This window comes from Rana temporaria, chromosome 13 (genome assembly GCF_905171775.1).
Source record: "Rana temporaria chromosome 13, aRanTem1.1, whole genome shotgun sequence".
Classification (NCBI taxonomy): domain Eukaryota; kingdom Metazoa; phylum Chordata; class Amphibia; order Anura; family Ranidae; genus Rana; species Rana temporaria.
In genome coordinates, this window is record NC_053501.1 from 1,390,233 (window position 1) to 1,410,431 (window position 20,199).

Here is a 20,199-nt window from a genome sequence, read left to right on the forward strand (position 1 = left end):
ATTTATTTATTTATTTATTTTTTTATATTCTGTCGTACGAGAATTTTCGCGACTTTAGTAAACTCATCAGATTCAACGTGAGATTAGCATACAAAAAAAAAAACGGATGATCGTTCGTCTGATAATCGGATCGTGTGTACCGGGCATTACTCCAAGCTGGCAGCTGTGTTACAAAGAGTTGTGTGTTTTTTTTTGTTTTTTGTTAGCCTGAATGTATTGGGCATGGGTCTTCAAACTACGGCCCTCCAGTGGTTCAGGAACCACAATTCCCATCATGCCCGGTCATGTCGGTGAATGTCAGAGTTTTACAAAGCCTCATGGGATGTGTAGTTCCGCAACTGCTGGAGGGCCGTAGTTTGAGGATCCCTGGTATTTGGTGTTGCGATAGCACTGAATAATCTCGTATTGCGATTGGTTCATTTCCAGGTTCGGATCATGTTTGAAGTCCAGGACCTGAAGTACGCGACTTTGGCCACCGTGTCCAGATGCGGCATGGTCTGGTTCAGTGAGGACGTCCTGAGCACCGACATGATTTTCAACCATTTCCTGGCCCGCATGCGCAGTATTCCGCTGGATGAGGGAGAGGACGAGGCTTCCCGCAGAAGGAAGGGCATGGAGGACGAAGGGGAAGAATCCGCTTCACCAATGCTACAGGTGAGCACAGCCGCCCTTCATTTTATTTCTCTTCCGTTCATGGACGGACACAGCAGCATTGACCTTAGGGTTATATACCTTCCTTTCAGGAGAGACTAGGCAGAAAAACGGCACTTTAAGTGTTAAAAACACTTCTCTCAGTACAGCACCTCCCAGGGGGCGTGTTCCCTGGGTACATCCCACTCTCTGGAACATCCAGCCTCCGTTTTTTTTTCTGCCTAGCGTTAGGAGAAGACATGGCCTTTCTGGAGCCCATGTGCTCTGGAGATTTTTTTGCGATTTTTTTGATTTCCTTTCACATTCTGTGATGTCACTCAGACAGGAAATGAGATTCTTCCTGTTCCTTTCTCTATTCAAAACATTGCTGGAACATCACTTTTTAATGACCAGAATAAAATCCTTTGGTCGTTTTTTAATTTTATTTATATATTTTAACTTTTTTGAGGCAACTATGCATGCATTTTAGATTATTATATTTTTTCTTATTTTTTTTATTTTTTTATGGGTAGCTGGCAAGTTTTTACAAGTGTATATTGTGAAGGTGGGGATTATAACAGTGCCTTATACAAATAACAAATACATTTAAGAAATATTTTAACCACTTCAGCCCCGGACCATTATGCAGGTAAAGGACCGGGCTCCTTTTTGCGATTCGACGTTTGACGTCACTGATCATGGTTCCCTATGACGGCTGTCTCGGCTCCTCCCCTGATCGGCCAACCCCCTTCATGGGAAGCTCTCTCCCAAGGGTGTTAGCTTGTGGGCCCTCTCCCGTGATACAGCCAGCGGCTCGGCCCCACCCCCGGGCGCACCACGTCATTGGTTTGATTGACGGCAGCAGGAGCCAGCCGCTGCGGTGCCATCAGTCATCCAATGAGTGAGCCGAAAAGCCCAGTTGAGAAGCCTCCTCGTTCACGACGCGGGTCTTTCAAGGGCCCAGGTAAGTAAAGGCAGGGCTGGGGGGGGGGGGGTCAGCAAACTCTAAATGTTTTTTCACCTGAATGCATAGAATGCATTCAGGTGAAAAAACGTGAACCTTTACAACCCCTTTTAAAGGCCTGGTGGAGTTGTAGATCAGGTAGTGCCTACATGTTTCACCAAAACATTGGCTTCTTCAGGGCAAATGATCGTGACCCAGAACTGTATAAATAGCTCTAGAAATAATAGAAAGATATTCAAGATGGCAAATGTTACTAAAAATTGTTTTATAATAACGACATTCACATGATATATTGGACTGGGAAAGCGACACGGCATGTAACATCTCCCACCCATATCACTAAGTCTACTCACCACCTACCCTATTGCATCCAAATGGCCGGATAGGCACAAAGTTCACCCAGAGACCACGGCTAAGCACTACCGCAGGAAGGCTGCAGGGGGCAGAAAAGGGCCTGGCTCAATTTACAAAATGGGATTGGAAAAATAAAAACTTTATTGAGTTAAGGACACCTGGACGGTACATATCCAGTAAATAGGAAATTGTCTTTTTTCACATGGGTAGCTGGCGCGTTTCAGAAGTGTATATTGTCTTTTTCAGATCCAACGTGATGCCTCAACGGTACTGCAGCCGTATTTTACATCCAACGGGTTGGTGATCAAAGCTCTGGAGCACGCCTTCAAGCTTGAGCACATCATGGACCTGACTCGTCTTCGCTGCTTGGGCTCCCTCTTCTCCATGCTGCACCAGGCCTGCCGCAACATCGCCCAGTACAACGCCAACCACCCGGACTTCCCCATGCCCGTGGATCAACTGGAACGCTACATACAGGTGACATTTTTTATTTTTCCCTCCTCCGGAGCAAATCAAATCCTACTTTATATTTTTACTATCCTACTGGATTGGTTGAACGAAGAGCCGGTTCACACACAGGCGGCACGACTTCGGGGGCGACTCGGCAAAGCGATCTCAAGGCGACTTGAGAGGCAACGTGCAAAATGACTTCAGTATTGAAGTCCATGCAAGTCGCCCCCAAAGTCGTGCAGGAACCTTTTTCTAAGTCGAAACGACTTTCGTCACTCCTATTAGAACGGTTCCATTAAAGCGGAGGTTCACCCTAAAAAACAAGTTTCTACCTTGCCATTCAGCATACTAGCGTCAGCTAAAGTATGCCTTTATTTTTTTATTTTTTTTGTTGCACCGTACTCGGTTTAATCCCCTAGTTAAATTTCAGACACCCGCGGGGAATGGGCGTTCCTATGCAGAGGGGAACATGATTGACGGCCGGCTATGGCGCGTCGCTCTTCCCGGAGTAGGACTCGGCTCTTTACGGCGCCTGCGCACAGACTAGGAGCCAGCACCCCCTCCTGATTAACCCCTTCACTGCCAGTGTCACAGACTAGGAGCGGACTGCGCAGGCGCCGTGAAGAGCCAAGTCTTATTTCGGCTATTTTCGGGAAGCGTGACGCGCCATAGCCGGCCGTCAATCATGTTTCCCTCTGCCTAGGAATGCCTACTAAGGGATTAAACTGTGAGTACGGCGCCAAAAAAAGAAATAAAGGCATACTGTAGCTCGTGCTAATATGCTGGATGGCATGGTAGAATTTTTTTTTTTTTTTTAGGGTGAACCCCCGCTTTAACTACTGCGGACCGCCACTTGTCAGGCGGCTGAGTCGCCTGACAGGTCGCCCCTGTGTGAACCGGCTCTAAATGTAAACTAAAAATCTTGCGAGCTTCCAATAATATGTTTAACCACTTGCCGACGGCTGGAGGTCTAAAGACGTCCTGGGCTTTGTGGGGGGGATATCTGAATGGTGGGAGGAGCTACAGGCATCATTCAGATATTGCCGTTTTCAGCCGGCGATCCCCTACACCAGAAGAACGATCATAGGGGTTGTTCCGCCGCTTGATGGTTCTTACGGGCGGCGAGAGGAGACGTCCCATCCTCCACCCTCTGATGCTTCTACCGACTCACCTGAGGGATCGGCGAGTCGAAGAATGGATCCGCCGGCCCCGGTTCTTGACCATAGAGATTTCCGGTTGACCAGATGGTCGCCAGAGTCTCTATGATCGTCGGAAGCCGGATACGATGTTTTGACGTCACGCCCGGCCTCTGCATTAAAAAAAAAAAAAAGTCGCCGCTTCGGCTAGGAAACCGTGATCGTTTTTTTCTTTGTGGCTTCCTAGCCTAGAGGTGAGATGTGAGGTCTTATTGACCCCTCCCCTTCCATATCTCACTGTAAAGAGGACCTGTCACGTCATATTCCTATTACAAGGGATGTTTACATTTCTTCTAATAGGAATAAATAAATTGCTTCTTTGTTTACTTCCGGAATCCCCGGCGAGGCGTCATAACGTCGCGCCCGGTCCTCCGACGGTCATAGAGATGACTGGTGACCAACAAGTTTGAAAAATAGGCGCGGTCTTTAAGTTAAAACGCTGTGTGCGCCTCTATATTTCATCTTTTTAATGAATATTTTTGGTTTTAATATTGATTTGATCTTCAACGTATTCTCTTGTGTTCTAGCGTTACTTGATTTACGCCGTGCTGTGGTCGTTCTCCGGGGACGGACGTCTTAAGATGAGGGCGGAGCTTGGAGAATACATCAGACGGATTACTACCATCCCACTCCCGATGGCGCCCAACATACCGATCATTGACTATGAGGTGAGGCTCCAGTAATGGAAAGATTTGAGATGCTGTGACTTTTTTTGGACAGACTTACATTTTGTTCTGCACTCTCTCTTTTTAGGTTTCCATCAGCGGAGAATGGCAGCCGTGGCAAACGAAGGTGCCACAGATTGAGGTTGAGACTCACAAAGTTGCTGCGCCAGATGTGGTTGTGCCCACCCTGGACACCGTGCGCCACGAAGCCCTCCTGTATACCTGGCTGGCAGAACACAAACCTCTGGTGCTGTGCGGTCCTCCCGGCTCTGGCAAAACCATGACCCTGTTCAGCGCTCTCAGAGCTCTGCCTGATATGGAGGTGAGGCCATCAGCTTGTCTAGGCTACGCGTTTCAGTGCTTGTAAAACTCTGGGGCCTCGAATGACAGGTCTTCTCTCTGCAGGTTGTCGGCTTGAACTTCTCCAGCGCCACCACTCCAGAGCTGCTGCTGAAGACCTTCGATCATTACTGCGAGTACCGGCGGACACCGAATGGCGTGGTCCTGTCACCTGTCCAGCTTGGAAAGTGGCTGGTGCTGTTCTGCGATGAAATCAACTTGCCAGACATGGACAAATACGGCACCCAGAGAGTCATCTCCTTCATCAGACAGGTACGAGGAGCCACGCCCCATCCTTGCATTTATCAGTTCCACCATGTAGGGATTGCCAATTCATCTTCCTATCTTGTTGGCACCCCCCAATCTGTATCTGAATGGATAGGCTTCTTAACTCGGTGATGTCACCGCTCTCTAGTGATTGGATAGGCTGCATTCTCAGTGATGTCACCGCTCTCTAGTGATTGGATAGGCTGTATTCTCAGTGATGTCACCGCTCTCTAGTGATTGGATAGGCTGCATTCTCAGTGATGTCATCGCTCTCTAGTGATTGGATAGGCTTCTTGACTCGGTGATGTCACCGCTCTCTAGTGATTGGATAGGCTGCACTCTCAGTGATGTCACCGCTCTCTAGTGATTGGATAGGCTGCATTCTCAGTGATGTCACCGCTCTCTAGTGATTGGATAGGCTGCATTCTCAGTGACGTCACCGCTCTCTAGTGAGATAGGCTGCATTCTCAGTGATGTCACTGCTCTCTAGTGATTGGATAGGCTGCATTCTCAGTGATGTCACCGCTCTCTAGTGAATGGATAGGCTGCATTCTCAGTGATGTCATCGCTCTCTAGTGATTGGATAGGCTGCATTCTCAGTGACGTCATCGCTCTCTAGTGATTGGATAGGCTGCATTCTCTGTGATGTCATTGCATTCTAGTGATTGGATAGGCTGCATTCTCAGTGATGTCACCGCTCTCTAGTGAATGGATAGGCTGCATTCTCAGTGACGTCACCGCTCTCTAGGGATTGGATAGGCTGCATTCTCTGATGTAGGTCTCTGGAGAATGGCTACTCAAACCATGACGAAGATGCAAGCCTGACGACGGAATATATTTATCCTCATGGTGGCGCCATCCCACTCTAAAATATATCAGACCACACCATTAACCCTGTAAGAGGGAGGACCACACCCTAACAAAGGGGGGACGGGAACCTCCCCATCCACAGGGGAAGGGACTTTGAATGTGCCAACAAATGGGAGGGGGGGGTTTCAATATATAAAATCATAATTTTTCAAGGTCATATTAAAAAAAAAAAGTGCCATCTGGTTAAAACTATATAGTAAGTGCGTGATATCAACGCGTTTCACTGTAATGGCTTCCTCAGGTATTTTTTTTCTTTTTCTAGATGGTGGAACATGGTGGGTTCTACAGGACCTCAGATCAGACTTGGGTGAAGCTGGAAAGGATTCAGTTTGTTGGAGCGTGCAATCCGCCAACAGACCCTGGAAGAAAGCCTCTGTCCCACAGGTATGGTTGGGTTCAAATGCTGACGTTCTTATTGGGAATATTGTTCTTCGCCATCAGGGGTTGTGTATTTATTTATTTTTTTATGCTACTGTTCAATGAATGTTTGCATCTGTTAAATGGCGGTCGCTCAATGACAAGTCATGTGACATGTCACATTCCTCCTGGCACTTTTTATTCACTTAATTTAAAAATGAATCTGTCACATGGGGACATATACATTTCTCTTTCGTTCATAGACGGACACAGCATTCTTTGACATTAGGGTTATATCCGCTTTTACTAGGAGAGTTTAGGCAGAAAAAAAGCGCTTAAAGTGTTGACAAACACAAGCCTTAGTGCAGCTCCTCCCAGGGGGCGTGGCCCCCCCCCCCGGTATAACCCACACCCTGCTCTAACAGCCTCAGTTTTTTCCTGCCTAACGTCAGGAGAGTCAGGCACTCTGGAGTTCCTGTACTCTGGAGATTTTTTTCTTGCGATTTTCTCGCTTTTTATTATTTTGTTCCTGCATTTTTTTTTGGAATCCTGTGATTCTTCTATCAACAGCCGACTGGGTGACAGGCTGGGTCCTCGGCCCTTGTAGTCCCCCCAGGTTCGGCCTTCGAGCGTGTGCCGGCCCTCAGCTCAGCTTTGGGACGTCCACGACAGGCCCCATTGCTCCAGGGGCGGCCGGGGAACTTCGGTTCTAGGGCACACATATGACCGGTCTTTATGGCCTTGTCACAGTGTGTCTGGCCGACAGCCATGCCGTTTAGCGGACGTTGGATCTGTCTGGGATACCTCCAGCCGGTGGTCGCAGGACGGGTAAGTAGTGGCCTCTTGCTCAGGTAAGTGGTCTGGCTGGAATTTTTCCCCTGGGGAGGTCGACTGAGGGTTTGCCCTGCTTTCCTCTCTCCCTTTTTTTTTCCTCTCCCTCCTTCCCAGTTTCTGGGTGACGGCCGTGAGGTGGGGGCCCCGCTTGGGGGGCTCAGTCTGACCTGGGGGCTGCTACTGCTGTGGGTGCTGTGTTTTTCTGGGCTGCCATATGTGCGGAGGGGGTCCTGTGGGCCTGTGTACTGCGTGTGTCACTGGGGCTTTGCTGTGTGTTTTTTGAAAAAAACGCCGTTTTCGGGCGCCATTTTGCCGCTGACGGCAGTGTTTTATGGCGCAGTTGTAATTGCGGCGGCCATTTTCTCGGAGCCCGCAGACATATTGGCGGCCATTTTGATACAGCTCTTGTGCCTAGGATGACAGCGCGTACGGCTCTGCACATTTTCCTTTTGGATGGCGCGGCACAGGCAGCGTTTTTGGCTCTCGGCAGCGGCGGTCTGGTCGGACGGTGAGTCCTCCGGGGGGGGGGTTTCCCTGTTCTCTGTGGCGGCTGGGGGGATGTCCTGTGGAGCCTGCCAGTACTAGGGGATGTTAACCCTTAGTGTCCCTGTTCCTGCGGCCTCCAGGGATGCTGTGCTGGCAGTCCCTGAGGCGTTTTGGGTCAGGATGGGAGTGTTGGAGGGATGTGGGAATTGCACTTGTTCCCCCCTCTGCCTCTCTCTGGGTATTTTTTCTGACAGGGAATCAGGCCTCACTGAGGCGTCTGGTTTTGTTTTCTCAAATCGCCTTTCAGGACAACCTTGGAGAGAGCGCAGCTCCGCCTCTTCTGTAGGAAACACCCACAGGCTTTAAATCCCTCCTCTTCCACCATGGCTTCAGTTATTGTGTTTCCTCCGCCATGGTGGAAGCATCAGGTTGGAGCCAGGGAGCTGCGTTCTCTCCAAGGCTGGAGACAGGCTTTTCCCTCATTATTTTGCCTTTTTTGTAAGGTGTAACTGAACCATCCCAGCTTCTCCACTGTACCTTTAAGGGGGGATGCTCCGGAGTCCTCTGGTCTCGCCTGCTCACGGGAGCTTTAGGATCCATAGGGGACGCTGCGTCTGGTGCCCGGAGTCCGCAGGTTTTGACCCCGGTGGTCGGGCAGGTACCGTTTTCTTTAACAAGAAACATGCCCTGCATGTCGGTTCCGGGTCCCGGTCTGGCGGGTGACGTCACGCCGGCGACGCGGCCTTTCCTGTGGAGGCGTGGCGCTCGTGGCTCCTGGCGCCTGGAACGCAGGGACTAGGGGGCGGGTTCTCTGACCGGCGCTTCCGTTTCCGGCTCCTATTGATGACGCGGAGCCCGGGAAACTCAAAAAGCCCAGCGTTTTCCTCTATAGCTGTCTCTCTGCAATGGAGGAAAGAGTCACAGCGATGGCGGATGCAGGCGCCGTCAGCACCGGTCAGGCCCAGGTAAGAGGGGTACAATGGTGCCTTTATTCTTATCCTTATGGGCTTACTATTGTGTTTTGTTGTTTTCCTCCTCATGGGAGCCTGCTCTGCTCTGATGGAAGCTTATGCTGGGCCATCTAGCAGAAACACTGGTGGTTGCTATGTCTTATCTTTTTCTTAAAGGGGACATTTTTCACTCTGGTGGTGGTATTAGCACGGTGGTGGTTTCCCTTGCTTAGCCAATAGGGCTTTGATTTAAATCAGTTTAATTTCTCGTTTCAGGAGAAAACTGCTAGTAAATCTAAACCAGCAAATCCACCAAGCCAAAGGAAATGTCCTTCCTGTAAAAACCCTTTGAGAGACTCTTGGCAGAAAGCAATGTGTAGATCATGTATTAAAGATCTAGTTGAAGAGGAATCTTCTCAACAAATTAAAGAATTATTTTCATCTGTCAAGGAACTCTCGGACTCACTTAGTTCAGTGAAATCCATGCTAGTGCAGAGTGCGGTCCATACTGAGCCCCAGCAACCACCAGCAAGCCCAAGAGCTTCCACCTCCAGGCCGGTAGTGGTGGACTCTGGGGATGAGGGGACAAGTACTCTTCCCTCACTTGTAGACTCTGAGGAAGAGGAAGAAGAGGATGCAGGCAGAACCTCTAAATATAAATTATCCCTGGAGGATGTGGATGAACTTTTAGGTGCAATCTACACTACCCTTGACATTCAGGAGGAAAGAGTACAACTATCAGTCCATGATAAAATGTACCAGGGTATGGATGACTCCAAACATAGAGTTTTTCCTGTCCATAAAGTGTTATCTGACACAGTTAAGAAAGAATGGAAAGACCCGGAAAAAGGTCCCTTCCTTCCTAAATCTCTTAAGAGAAGATTTCCCTTTGAAAACAAAGAAACTGAGGTTTGGAATAAGAAACCCAGAGTGGATGCTGCCTTTTCACAGGTTTCTAGAAGGACAGATCTGGCCTTTGAAGACATGGGGGTCTTGAAAGATGCGATGGACAAAAGAGCAGATGCTCTCCTTAAAAAAGCTTGGGACTCCGCATCCGCCAGCCTTAAACCAGCCATGGCTTCCACGGTGGTAGCAAGAAACCTGGAATGCTGGGTAGAGAAACTGAAGGGCCACATTGAAGCAGGCACCCATAGGAAAGACCTTTTAGACTCCTTTCCTCTAATCCTTAATGCAATTAAATACATGGCTGATGCATCAGCCGAATCAATTAAAATGGCAGCCAGATCCTCAGCACTTGTCAATTCAGCTAGGCGTGCAGTCTGGCTAAAAACGTGGTCAGGGGATACAGCCTCAGAGATTAAACTTTGTGGCATCCCTTTTTCAGGGGATTTTCTTTTTGGGCCAGACCTGGAAACAGTCTTAGATAGAACGGCCGATAAAAAGAAGGCTTTCCCAGCCAAGAAGAAACAGACGTTTAAAAAGAATTTTCGTGCTGTTCAACAACCCTACAAAAATAGAGAAGATGTCAACAAAAAACGTTGGATTCCTCAAAAGGGTAGGGGAAGAGGTGGGGTTCTCTTCAGATCTCCTCCAGATCAAAACCCTAAAGACAAATGACGTAACTACTCCAGTAGGGGGAAGACTGTCATCCTTTCTCCCTCAGTGGAGTCAAATATCCACAAGTCCTTTCGTGAAGAACATCATTTCACAAGGTTACAAACTGGAATTCTCGGAATGTCCGCCAAGCAGGTTTTACATTACAGCCCTTCCAAGAGACCAAGAAAAGGCTTCGGCCATGATGAACCTTTTACAGGATCTGATTCAACAAGAAGTCATTGTCCAGGTCCCGAAACAGCAGGAGGGTCGGGGGTTTTATTCCCATATATTTCTTGTAAAAAAACCTTCAGGCAAATACCGGTTGATTCTGAATCTAAAGATCCTGAACAGATCAATACGGTACAAACACTTCCGTATGGACACAATTTACTCCATCACAAAACTGTTGTCTCCAGGTTGCTTCATGGCATCCCTGGACCTAAGGAATGCCTATTTACATGTGCCAATAGCACCAGCCTCCCAAAAGTTCCTTCGCCTAGCCATCAATCTGGGAACATCAGTATGGCATCTCCAATTCAGGGCCCTACCATTTGGCCTGTCATCTTCCCCCAGAGTTTTCACAAAGATTATGGCGGAAGCCCTGGAGCCTCTAAAACTGAGGGGGATCTCGGTCGTGCCATACCTGGACGACCTATTATTCTTCGCAGATTCCAGGGATCAGCTTGTGACGAACCTCCAAACGTCACAGACTCATCTCAAAAATCTAGGTTGGATTTTGAACTTAGAAAAATCGCATCTAGATCCCTCTCGGGAGATGAGGTTTCTGGGCTACACCCTAAACTCAGTAGTGCAAAAAGTGTTCCTGCCTCAGGAAAAGATAGACAAAATCTTTTCAGCAGTGGGTCAGATCCAGACGAACCTTTCAGTACCAGTCAGAACAGTTATGTCAGTTCTGGGCCTTCTTACAGCTACAATTCCGGCAGTCCAGTGGGCAAGACTGCATTCCAGACCACTTCAGAAAAACATCTTGCAGGTCTGGTCACACCAGGTGCCGTTCGAGAAGCGTTTCAGACTTTCTACGAAAGTGAAACGAGCACTATGGTGGTGGAGGGACCCCTCCAATCTAACGAAGGGTCTCCCATGGTTTTTTCCTCTGGACAAGCGTCTAACAACCGACGCAAGCTCCTGGGGTTGGGGAGCCCACCTGGAGGGTCAAACCGCTCAAGGCAAGTGGTCAAAAATAGAGGCAAGAAAATCGTCAAATTGGCGAGAATTGAAAGCCATTCATTTGGGTCTGATAGCTTTTCAACAGGAGGTCAAAGGACATCATGTACAGATTCTGTCAGACAATACGACAGCAGTGATCTATGTGTTAAAGCAAGGGGGAACCAGGAGCCAAGGGCTCATGGACTTAGCCAATCAACTTCTGTCATGGGCGGAAATAAATGTGGCCTCCCTATCGGCAGTCCACCTGAAGGGATCACAAAATCTCCTAGCAGATCTGCTAAGCAGAAAAAGAGTGGTGGAAGCAGAATGGAGTCTGAACCAGGAGGTGTTCGATATAATATCGGAGGAATGGGGACATCCCCAAGTGGACCTATTTTCAAGTCAACAAAATGCGAAGGTCCAGGAATTCTTTTCAATTCACAGAATGGATCAGGCAGTGGGGATAGATGCCCTGGCACACCCATGGAATTACCGGCTGTGTTACGCCTTTCCCCCTTTTCCACTAATCCCTCTGGTCCTAAGGAAATTCAGGGAGGAGAACACCAACTTGCTCCTGATCGCTCCTTTTTGGCCAAAAAGGCCTTGGTTTGCAACACTTTTGAACCTGGCCTCAAAACCTCCCTGGAGATTACCATACAGGAAGGATCTATTGACACAGGGCTCTGTGTGCCATCCGGAAGCAAGCAGGCTACATCTAACTGCTTGGTTTCTGAAGAAGACCTTCTAAAATCTAAAGGACTTTCTGATAAAGTAGTTAAAACTCTACTATCAAGTAGAAAAGAGGTAACTAGGTCCATCTACCTCAAGGTATGGAAGAAATTTAACTCTTGGTGTTCTTCCAAAAGTTTTGAAATCAAGAGTACTATTTCAGTTCTGGAATTTCTCCATGAAGGAATGGAGAAAGGTCTAGCCGCCAGCACCCTGAAAACACAGGTAGCGGCTCTCTCAGTTTATCTTGAAAGATCTTTATCCAAAGAAACTTTAATTTCTAGATTTTTTAGGGCTCTGGCTCGAAATAGACCGATAGCCCTCAAAGTTTTCCCTTGTTGGGACTTATCTATTGTTTTGCAAGGTCTCACGGGAGCTCCGTTTGAACCTTTACAGAGTGCATCGTTAAAAAGTTTAGTTCTCAAAACAATTTTTTTTAGTTGCCATTACATCAGCAAGGAGAATCAGTGAGCTCCAAGCTCTAGCAATTAAGGAACCCTTCCTTAGAGTTTTGCCAGACCGAGTGGTCCTTCAAACGGATCCAGCCTTCCTACCGAAAGTGGCCTCAACTTTCCATCGGTCGCAAGAAATAATTCTACCAACATTTTCCTCAGTTCCGGCTAATGCAGGAGAAGAAGCTTTCCATACACTGGATGTAAGGAGATGTCTGTTACAGTTCCTTTCCGTCACCAAGGAGTTCAGGAAATCAAACGCTCTTTTTGTGGTATTCTCTGGTTCCCGTAAAGGGGAAAAAGCTTCTAAGAGTACGCTCGGTAGATGGCTTAGACAAGCAATTTCTGAAGCCTATCAAGCAAAAGGAGAAGTTCCTCCTTCTGGGATCGCTGCTCATTCTACAAGGTCAACCGCAGTTTCCTGGGCCGAAAGGGCCGGTGCTACGCCTGATCAGATCTGTAAGGCTGCTACTTGGTCCAGTTTCTCAACTTTTATTCGGCACTACAGGTTGGACTTGCTGTCGGCCGCAGATCAAGCCTTCGGCAGGAAGGTACTGCAGGCAGTAGTCCCACCCTAGGGTAAGTTACTTGGTTATCCTCTCCAAGGTTGTCCTGAAAGGCGATTTGAGAAAGGCCTAGTTAGACTTACCGGTGACGGTATTTCTAAGAGCCTTTCAGGACAACCGCTATTTCCCTCCCTAAATGTGTATAAAAAAGTAAAGTATGTATCTATCATGGTGTTGTGGTTCTCTGTGCTTTGTTTTCCAGTGCCGGAGGCCACACAATAACTGAAGCCATGGTGGAAGAGGAGGGATTTAAAGCCTGTGGGTGTTTCCTACAGAAGAGGCGGAGCTGCGCTCTCTCCAAGGTTGTCCTGAAAGGCTCTTAGAAATACCGTCACCGGTAAGTCTAACTAGGCCTTTTTTGTCAGTAGCTGCTGGCTGAAGTCCACACGGACTGTGAGGATGGCCCTGTTTCAGGGTCAGCACTTGATGGTGCTGTTGTTGGGGCTCTTAACACTGCGGTGCGGGTTACCATGGTTAGCTATGGTGGTTTCGGAGGTGGCATCAGTGGTGTCAGTCCCTTTTTGGGTTCCGTGCCGCCCCGCACCGCAATATGTGTTTTTTCCTTGTGTTCCATGTCTGGAATATGTTGTGCAAGGATTGGGATCAGTCGCAGGGTACAAAATGCTTTGCGGTCTGTCCCCTCTTTTTTGGGGAGGATTCCTGTATCAGGGTGTCTCTCTCTCTCCCCCCCCCCCCCCCCCCCCCCGTGTTCAGCTGGGTAGCTTGTTTTTAAAACAAGGCTGCCACATTACCCCTGGGGAAGGGGCTCCCGCTTTTGGGGACCCCGCTGATAGGGGTGCTGTGAATGTGGTCGCTCCATATTCACAGCGGGGGGGGGGGGGGGGGGGGGGTGAGTCCGGTTTTGGCCGGGACTCTGGTGTCGCAGACGTTTCCCGGACGGGGAGCTGGAGGCGCAGAATGCTTCTATGGCCTGCGTGGTCCTGACCGACCAGTTTGTACTAGGTCAGATATTTGTCTGTGTGTCGACCCCGGATATGCTCCCCTTGCTCTCCAGGGCATCCGCCTGCGCCATGTTTTCTGCCCTGCCTTGTATGGCTGGGGGTTGGTCTGCGGACGGTCTTTTCAGTAGTCCCTGGTGGTATTGCCCTGTGGGGGTGTACGCAGGGGTGTCTCTGATTGCCATCATAAAGGATGCCACGGGCGGTGTGAGCACTCTGCTCCCGCAATCTAAAAAAGGGTAGGTGCCTCACTGTAGGCGAGGGCCCTCATTTACTGTTCCCCCATGCGTTTTTTGGTTTTCGCCCGCCAAGTGCGGCAGGAAAACATTTTCAAGGGGCTAGGACGTCCACTGAGGACACAGGCGCCCCGGGTGCCGCAAGCCCAGCAAGCCTGCTCCCGCTTGGAGGTTTGCCTCCGCTCGCATCTTGGGTGGGGGGCTGGCTCCGCGAATTCGCGGCTCGGTGGAGGTCTCTCCTCTCTGACCGTTGGGTTGCGAGGTAGTTTCCTCTGGGTGCGAGACAGGATTTCTCTCTTGTCTACCAAACAGGTTTTTTCCCTCCATCCTCTGGCTCGCCGGGTGGCTCTGTCAGGGGCTGTCCAGGATCTTCTGGTCAGGGCAGTGATTGTGCCAGTTCCCTCGTGGAACAGGCTCCGGGGTTTTTCTCCAATCTGTTTTGGGGTCCCCAAAGGAGGACGGGGCCCGTCCAATCCTGGGCCTCAGGCCCTTGTTTGTTTTTTTATAAAAGTGCAAACTATCAGGATGAGGTTTTTCTGGCGTCCTTGGATGCCGTGAACACATACCTGCATGTTCCCATATGCTCAAAGCACCAGAGTTTCTGGACTTTGCGGTCAGGGAGGACCATTTTTCATTGTGGCCCTCCCGCTCGGCTTGGTGTCGACACCACAGGTTTTCACCGAGGTGCTCGTTCCGATACTGGCCCGGCTGTGGCAGAGGGGGTTTGTTATTGTGGGATGTCTGTACAACATTCTCCTACGAGCTTCCTCGAGCTCTGAATTAGTGGAGCCATGTCTGTCACGTGTCAGACTCTCCAAGAGTTTGGCTGACTTCTGTTTTGTCCAGAAGTCAGTGTTGGTCCCGTCTCGGGGACTGGAATTCCTGGGACTAGTCCTGGATTCCGCCGGGGCGAAAATTTTTTTCTCCTAACGGAAAGAATTCAGACTCTGCAATCTGCTGGGCAGCAGTTGTCGACCTAGTAGTGGTCATCTCTGCGATTCTGCATGAGGGTGCTGGGTCTGACGGTGGCCTCTGTCGAGGCGGTTCCGTATGCCAAATTCCACGCCAGGGTGCTACAGAGGGAACTGCTGTCTCGTGGGGACAAGCTTCCGTCATCCCTGGATTACCAGGTTCAGTTGAGTCACCTGGTCCCTGGTGTGGTGGCTGACTTTTCCGGTGCTTCGGGCTGGAAAGGCATTTCTGCCATGTCACTGGACGGTGGTCGCGACGGATGCCAGCCTCTCCGGTCGGGGAGGGTTTTTTTTGGGGCACCCAGTCAGCCCTGTGGCGCTGGAACCAATCGGTGTTCTGGATCAGGCTTGCCTTGCCTGGTGGTCCCTGGATCTACAGGGCTGACCATCAGGACCCTGTCCGACAACGCTGTGGCGTACGTCGACCATCTGGGAAGCACACGGAGTTCTGTTGCAGCGACGAGGGTCGCGCACATCCTTCGGTGGGCCGAAAGGTCCGTTCCGGCTCTATCGGCCGTGTACATTCTGGGAGTATGGAATTTGCGGGCCTACTCCTGAGTCGGACTGCGCTAGACCAAGGAGAGTGGTCTCTCCACCCGTAGGGGTTTTCAGTGTCTGTGCCGAAAGTGGGGCACTCCATGCGTGGACCTTCTAGCGTCCCGCCTCAACCGGAAGGTGCCATGTTTTTTTGGCCAGGTCAAGGGAACCATGGGCAGACGCGTCAGGCGCGTTGGTGGCTCCTTGGGGTCACTGTCGCCTACTTTAAACCTTCCCTCCTCGGTAGCTTCTTCCTCGACTGCTGCGCAGAATGGAAGCCGAGGGAATTCTATCAATCCTGATTGCCCCAGATTGGCCGCGTCGCTCATGGTACGCGGACCTGGTGCGTCTGGTGGCAGACACCCCCTAGCGCGTTCCCCTGGGGGTTGATCTTCTGTTACAGGGTCCGATCATCCACCCGGTTTTTTACAGCCACTGGCTTAGCGGCGTGGCTGTTGAGAGCCTGGGGCTGTGGGCCCGAGGCCTATTGGGCTCAGTGGTCTCTACCGTGCTGCCTGCATGGAAGTCTACCTCACGTAGGTTTTACATCATACGTGGAAGGCCTGCATCTCTGTGTGTGAGGAGATGAAGTGGCACCCTCGGACATACGTGGTGTCCAGGATTCTGCTGTTTTTTACAGCAGGGAGTGGATCAGGCTCTCGCCTTAAGTACGGTTAGGAGTCAGTTTTCTGCTCTGGCTGTTACTTTCAATGAGCCTTGGCGTCGCACTCCTTGGTGCGTACGTCTGGTCTGGGGGTCTGGCATGTGGCCCCTCCACTACCCCCATGGGACTTGAATTTAGTCCTTTTGGTTCTTCTGGATGCTCCCTTTGTGGACATTCGGGAGGTTTTTTGTTGACTGTCACGAGACGGGAGCAGGTTTAGCTCAGCGCTAGAGTACCTGCCCTTCATGCATTTGACTCTGGGTGCTAGCCCAGGAAGGTCTGCGTCGTCACGTGGCCATGGCTCAGCGTGGGCATTTACACTGTGATTTTTTCTGGTAGCAATTACCTCGATCAGACGAGTGTTTGTCTGTTCTGGCGGCCTTGTCTTGCAAGGCTCCCTACTTGGTCATCCATAAAGATGAGGGGGTGCTGCGACCGCAGCCGTCTTTTCTCTCCAGGGTCGTTTCGGCTTTTCACGTTGATGAGGACATTGTTCTTCCATCCTTATGTCCTTGGCCGAAATGCAGGGAGGCGGCCTCTTTACATCCTCTGTATGTGATTTGGGCCCTACGTATGTACTTATCTGCTACGATTCCGTTCCGGAAGTCGGACTCACTGTTCGTGTCGCTGGCTGGTTCTACCAGGGGGCCTGGTAGTCTCGTCAGCCACCCCTTTTTCGGGGTGGATCCGACGAATTGTGCTTCAGGCCTATGCCCTGAAGGGGCTGGCGCCTCCCTTTTGGGTTACAGCGCATTCGACCAGGGCGATCGGAGCCTTTTTGGTTTTTCTGGCATCAGGCCTCTGTGTTACAGGGGTATATGGCAGCGACCTGGTCGTCGATCCACACTTTCAAGGTCTTACGAGGTGGATGTGTGCGCATCTTCTGATGCCTCCTTCGGCCGCAGATGTTACAGGCGGCGTTTTATGGTGGGAGTTTCTCCGTTGAGCAACTCCCGGTTTTGTTTGGGGTGTAACCTGTTTTGCTGTGTTATTTCCCGCCCCTCGAATTTTTTGACACTGCTTTGGGACGTCCCTAATGTCAAAGAATGCTGTGTCCGTCTATGAACGAAAGAGAAAATAGGATTTTTGTACTCACCGTAAAATCCATTTCTCTGAGTTCATAGACGGACACAGCACCCACCCCTCCTTGGTTTGTACTGCTTGTTACGTACTGAGGCTGTTAGAGCAGGGTGTGGGTTATACCGGGGGGGCCACGCCCCCTGGGAGGAGCTGCACTAAGGCTTGTGTTTGTTAACACTTTAAGCGCTTTTTTTCTGCCTAAACTCTCCTAGTAAAAGCGGATATAACCCTAATGTCAAAGAATGCTGTGTCCGTCTATGAACTCAGAGAAATGGATTTTACGGTGAGTACAAAAATCCTATTTTTCTGTTTACTCTCCCTCCAGGTTTTTGCGACATGTCCCGGTGGTGTATGTGGACTACCCCGGACCCGCCTCACTGACTCAGATTTACGGAACATTCAACCGCGCAATGCTAAGGCTCATTCCTACACTGCGCACCTACGCCGAGCCGCTGACTGCCGCCATGGTGGAGTTCTACACTATGTCCCAGGTAATGACCCAACCGTTGGTGATGATAAAATACTTGTCGTTTTACCTGTATTCAGGGGTGAAGCTTAATTTTTGGTTTGTAATGTTTGTTTTTTCAGGAGAGATTTACCCAGGATACTCAGCCACATTACATCTACTCCCCCCGTGAGATGACGCGATGGGTGAGGGGCATATTTGAAGCCTTGAGGCCACTGGAAACCCTACCTGTTGAAGGGTTAATCCGAATTTGGGCCCATGAAGCACTTCGTCTCTTCCAGGACAGGTATGCGTTTTTTTGCTTTGTATCCTACAGACTTATAGAATTCCAGGTATGGATATTTCATGCCTAGTCGCATTGGTTCAGCTTGTAACTATCCATATTCGATGCCCCGGGGGGTATGGATTTACTGGACTAAACACCTCCAGTGATCTTTCACTTGCCTACGGGTCCTGCGTCTGCATTCTGAACATAGAAGGTTGACCACTTGGCATGGGTGCCATTCAGACAATCATTTGCCTTTTCTGAATACATGCAGATGGTTCTCTGGTTGGGTGGTGAGATGGGGGAGTGATGGCTCACGGTCTATCCTGTCCAATCAGAGAATGTTACAGTAATTCAGGAAATGTTTTCTCTGAATGGCACCCTTTTATCATTCAATAAGGTTGCAAATGTTTCCTGTATCATAGTTCCTAAATCTGTTGCCGTATTTTCCGGCGTATAAGACGACCTTTTGCATCTAAAATAATGCCCCAAAAGTCGGGGGTCGTCTTATACGCCAGGTACCTGTGTCAGACAGCGGCCATCCATTATTCAAAAGCCGCGCCTCCTCCGACTGTTCCGTGATAGGCGGAACACTAATTTTCCCAGCAGAGCCTCTGTTCAGTGTTCCGCCTATCACGGATGTCCTCTCATCCTCGGCCTCAGGTGAGCCTCTGTTCAGTGTTCCGCCTATCACGGATGTCCTCTCATCCTCGGCCTCGAATGGGAGGACATCCGTGATAGGCGGAACACTGAACAGAGGCTCTGCTGGGAAAATTTGTGTTCCGCCTATCACGGAACAGCCTGTGAAGGAGGCGCGGCTTTTGAATAATGGATGGCCGCCGTCTGTACGCTGCAAACAGGAGAAGGTAGTAATGGCACAGCGAGGCCTGTAGTAATGGCACAGCGAGGCCTGTAGTAATGGCGCAGCGAGGCCTGTAGTAATGGCGCAGCGAGGCCTGTAGTAATGGCGCAGCGAGGCCTGCAGTAATGGCGCAGCGAGGCCTGCAGTAATGGCGCAGCGAGGCCTGTACTAATGGCGCAGCGAGGCCTGTACTAATGGCGCAGCGAGGCCTGTACTAATGGCGCAGCGAGGCCTGTACTAATGGCGCAGCGAGGCCTGTACTAATGGCGCAGCGAGGCCTGTACTAATGGCGCAGCGAGGCCTGTACTAATGGCGCAGCGAGGCCTGTACTAATGGCGCAGCGAGGCCTGTACTAATGGCGCAGCGAGGCCTGTAGTAATGGCGCAGCGAGGCCTGTAGTAATGGCGCAGCGAGGCCTGTAGTAATGGCGCAGCGAGGCCTGTACTAATGGCGCAGCGAGGCCTGTAGTAATGGCGCAGCGAGGCCTGTACTAATGGCGCAGCGAGGCCTGTACTAATGGCGCAGCGAGGCCTGTACTAATGGCGCAGCGAGGCCTGTAGTAATGGCGCAGCGAGGCCTGTAGTAATGGCGCAGCGAGGCCTGTAGTAATGGCGCAGCGAGGCCTGTAGTAATGGCGCAGCGAGGCCTGTAGTAATGGCGCAGCGAGGCCTGTAGTAATGGCGCAGCGAGGCCTGTACTAATGGCGCAGCGAGGCCTGTACTAATGGCGCAGCGAGGCCTGTACTAATGGCACAGCGAGGCCTGTACTAATGGCACAGCGAGGCCTGCAGTAATGGCACAGTGAGGGGTCGTCTTATACGGTGAGTATATCCCAAAAACAAAATTTTAGCTGGAAAATTAGGGGATCGTCTTATACGCCGGCAAATACAGTAATTCTCTTGGCAGCAATACCAAAAAATGGCAACTATAATTTAAAAGGGTAAGTTCACCTTTACAGAAAATCCTGTGATCTTACATCAGTCCCCCCTCCCGGTCCTGTTCTACCGTAGTCCCGCAATCCACCGCTGACGGGCACCGTGATGCCAATTCACCGGTCCAGTCATCTGGCTGTCGCTCCTCTCGGCGCTGATAGGACGGACTAGATGGATTTTGATTGGTCAGCACCGTCCATATGGCGGTGTTCCAGTTAAAAATAGCTGCATGTCCGTACACTGAGAGGTACCGACACAAGATATAGGCCCATTTCACACGGGGCAGTGGAGGTGCGGTGGTGGTATAGCGGCGTCCTACCGTCGGAATTGCCGCGGGATTCGGCCGCTAGCGGTGCGGTATTAACCCCCGCTAGCGGCCGAAAAAGGATTAATAC

The 20,199-nt window shown here is 50.4% G+C and overlaps 1 protein-coding gene across 2 annotated transcripts in view; it reads left to right on the plus strand.

The window, feature by feature from the left end:
* The window catches only part of DYNC1H1 (dynein cytoplasmic 1 heavy chain 1), a 121,050-nt gene that overhangs the window by 47,273 nt on the left and 53,578 nt on the right, over nucleotides 1-20,199 (plus strand). For both annotated transcript variants that reach the window (XM_040332865.1, XM_040332866.1), the window contains exons 35-42: nucleotides 427-654; nucleotides 2,195-2,425; nucleotides 4,122-4,262; nucleotides 4,348-4,581; nucleotides 4,665-4,871; nucleotides 5,998-6,119; nucleotides 17,606-17,771; nucleotides 17,869-18,032. In XM_040332865.1, the coding sequence (XP_040188799.1) occupies nucleotides 427-654; nucleotides 2,195-2,425; nucleotides 4,122-4,262; nucleotides 4,348-4,581; nucleotides 4,665-4,871; nucleotides 5,998-6,119; nucleotides 17,606-17,771; nucleotides 17,869-18,032 (1,493 nt within the window). The remainder of the gene's footprint in view (nucleotides 1-426; nucleotides 655-2,194; nucleotides 2,426-4,121; nucleotides 4,263-4,347; nucleotides 4,582-4,664; nucleotides 4,872-5,997; nucleotides 6,120-17,605; nucleotides 17,772-17,868; nucleotides 18,033-20,199) is intronic.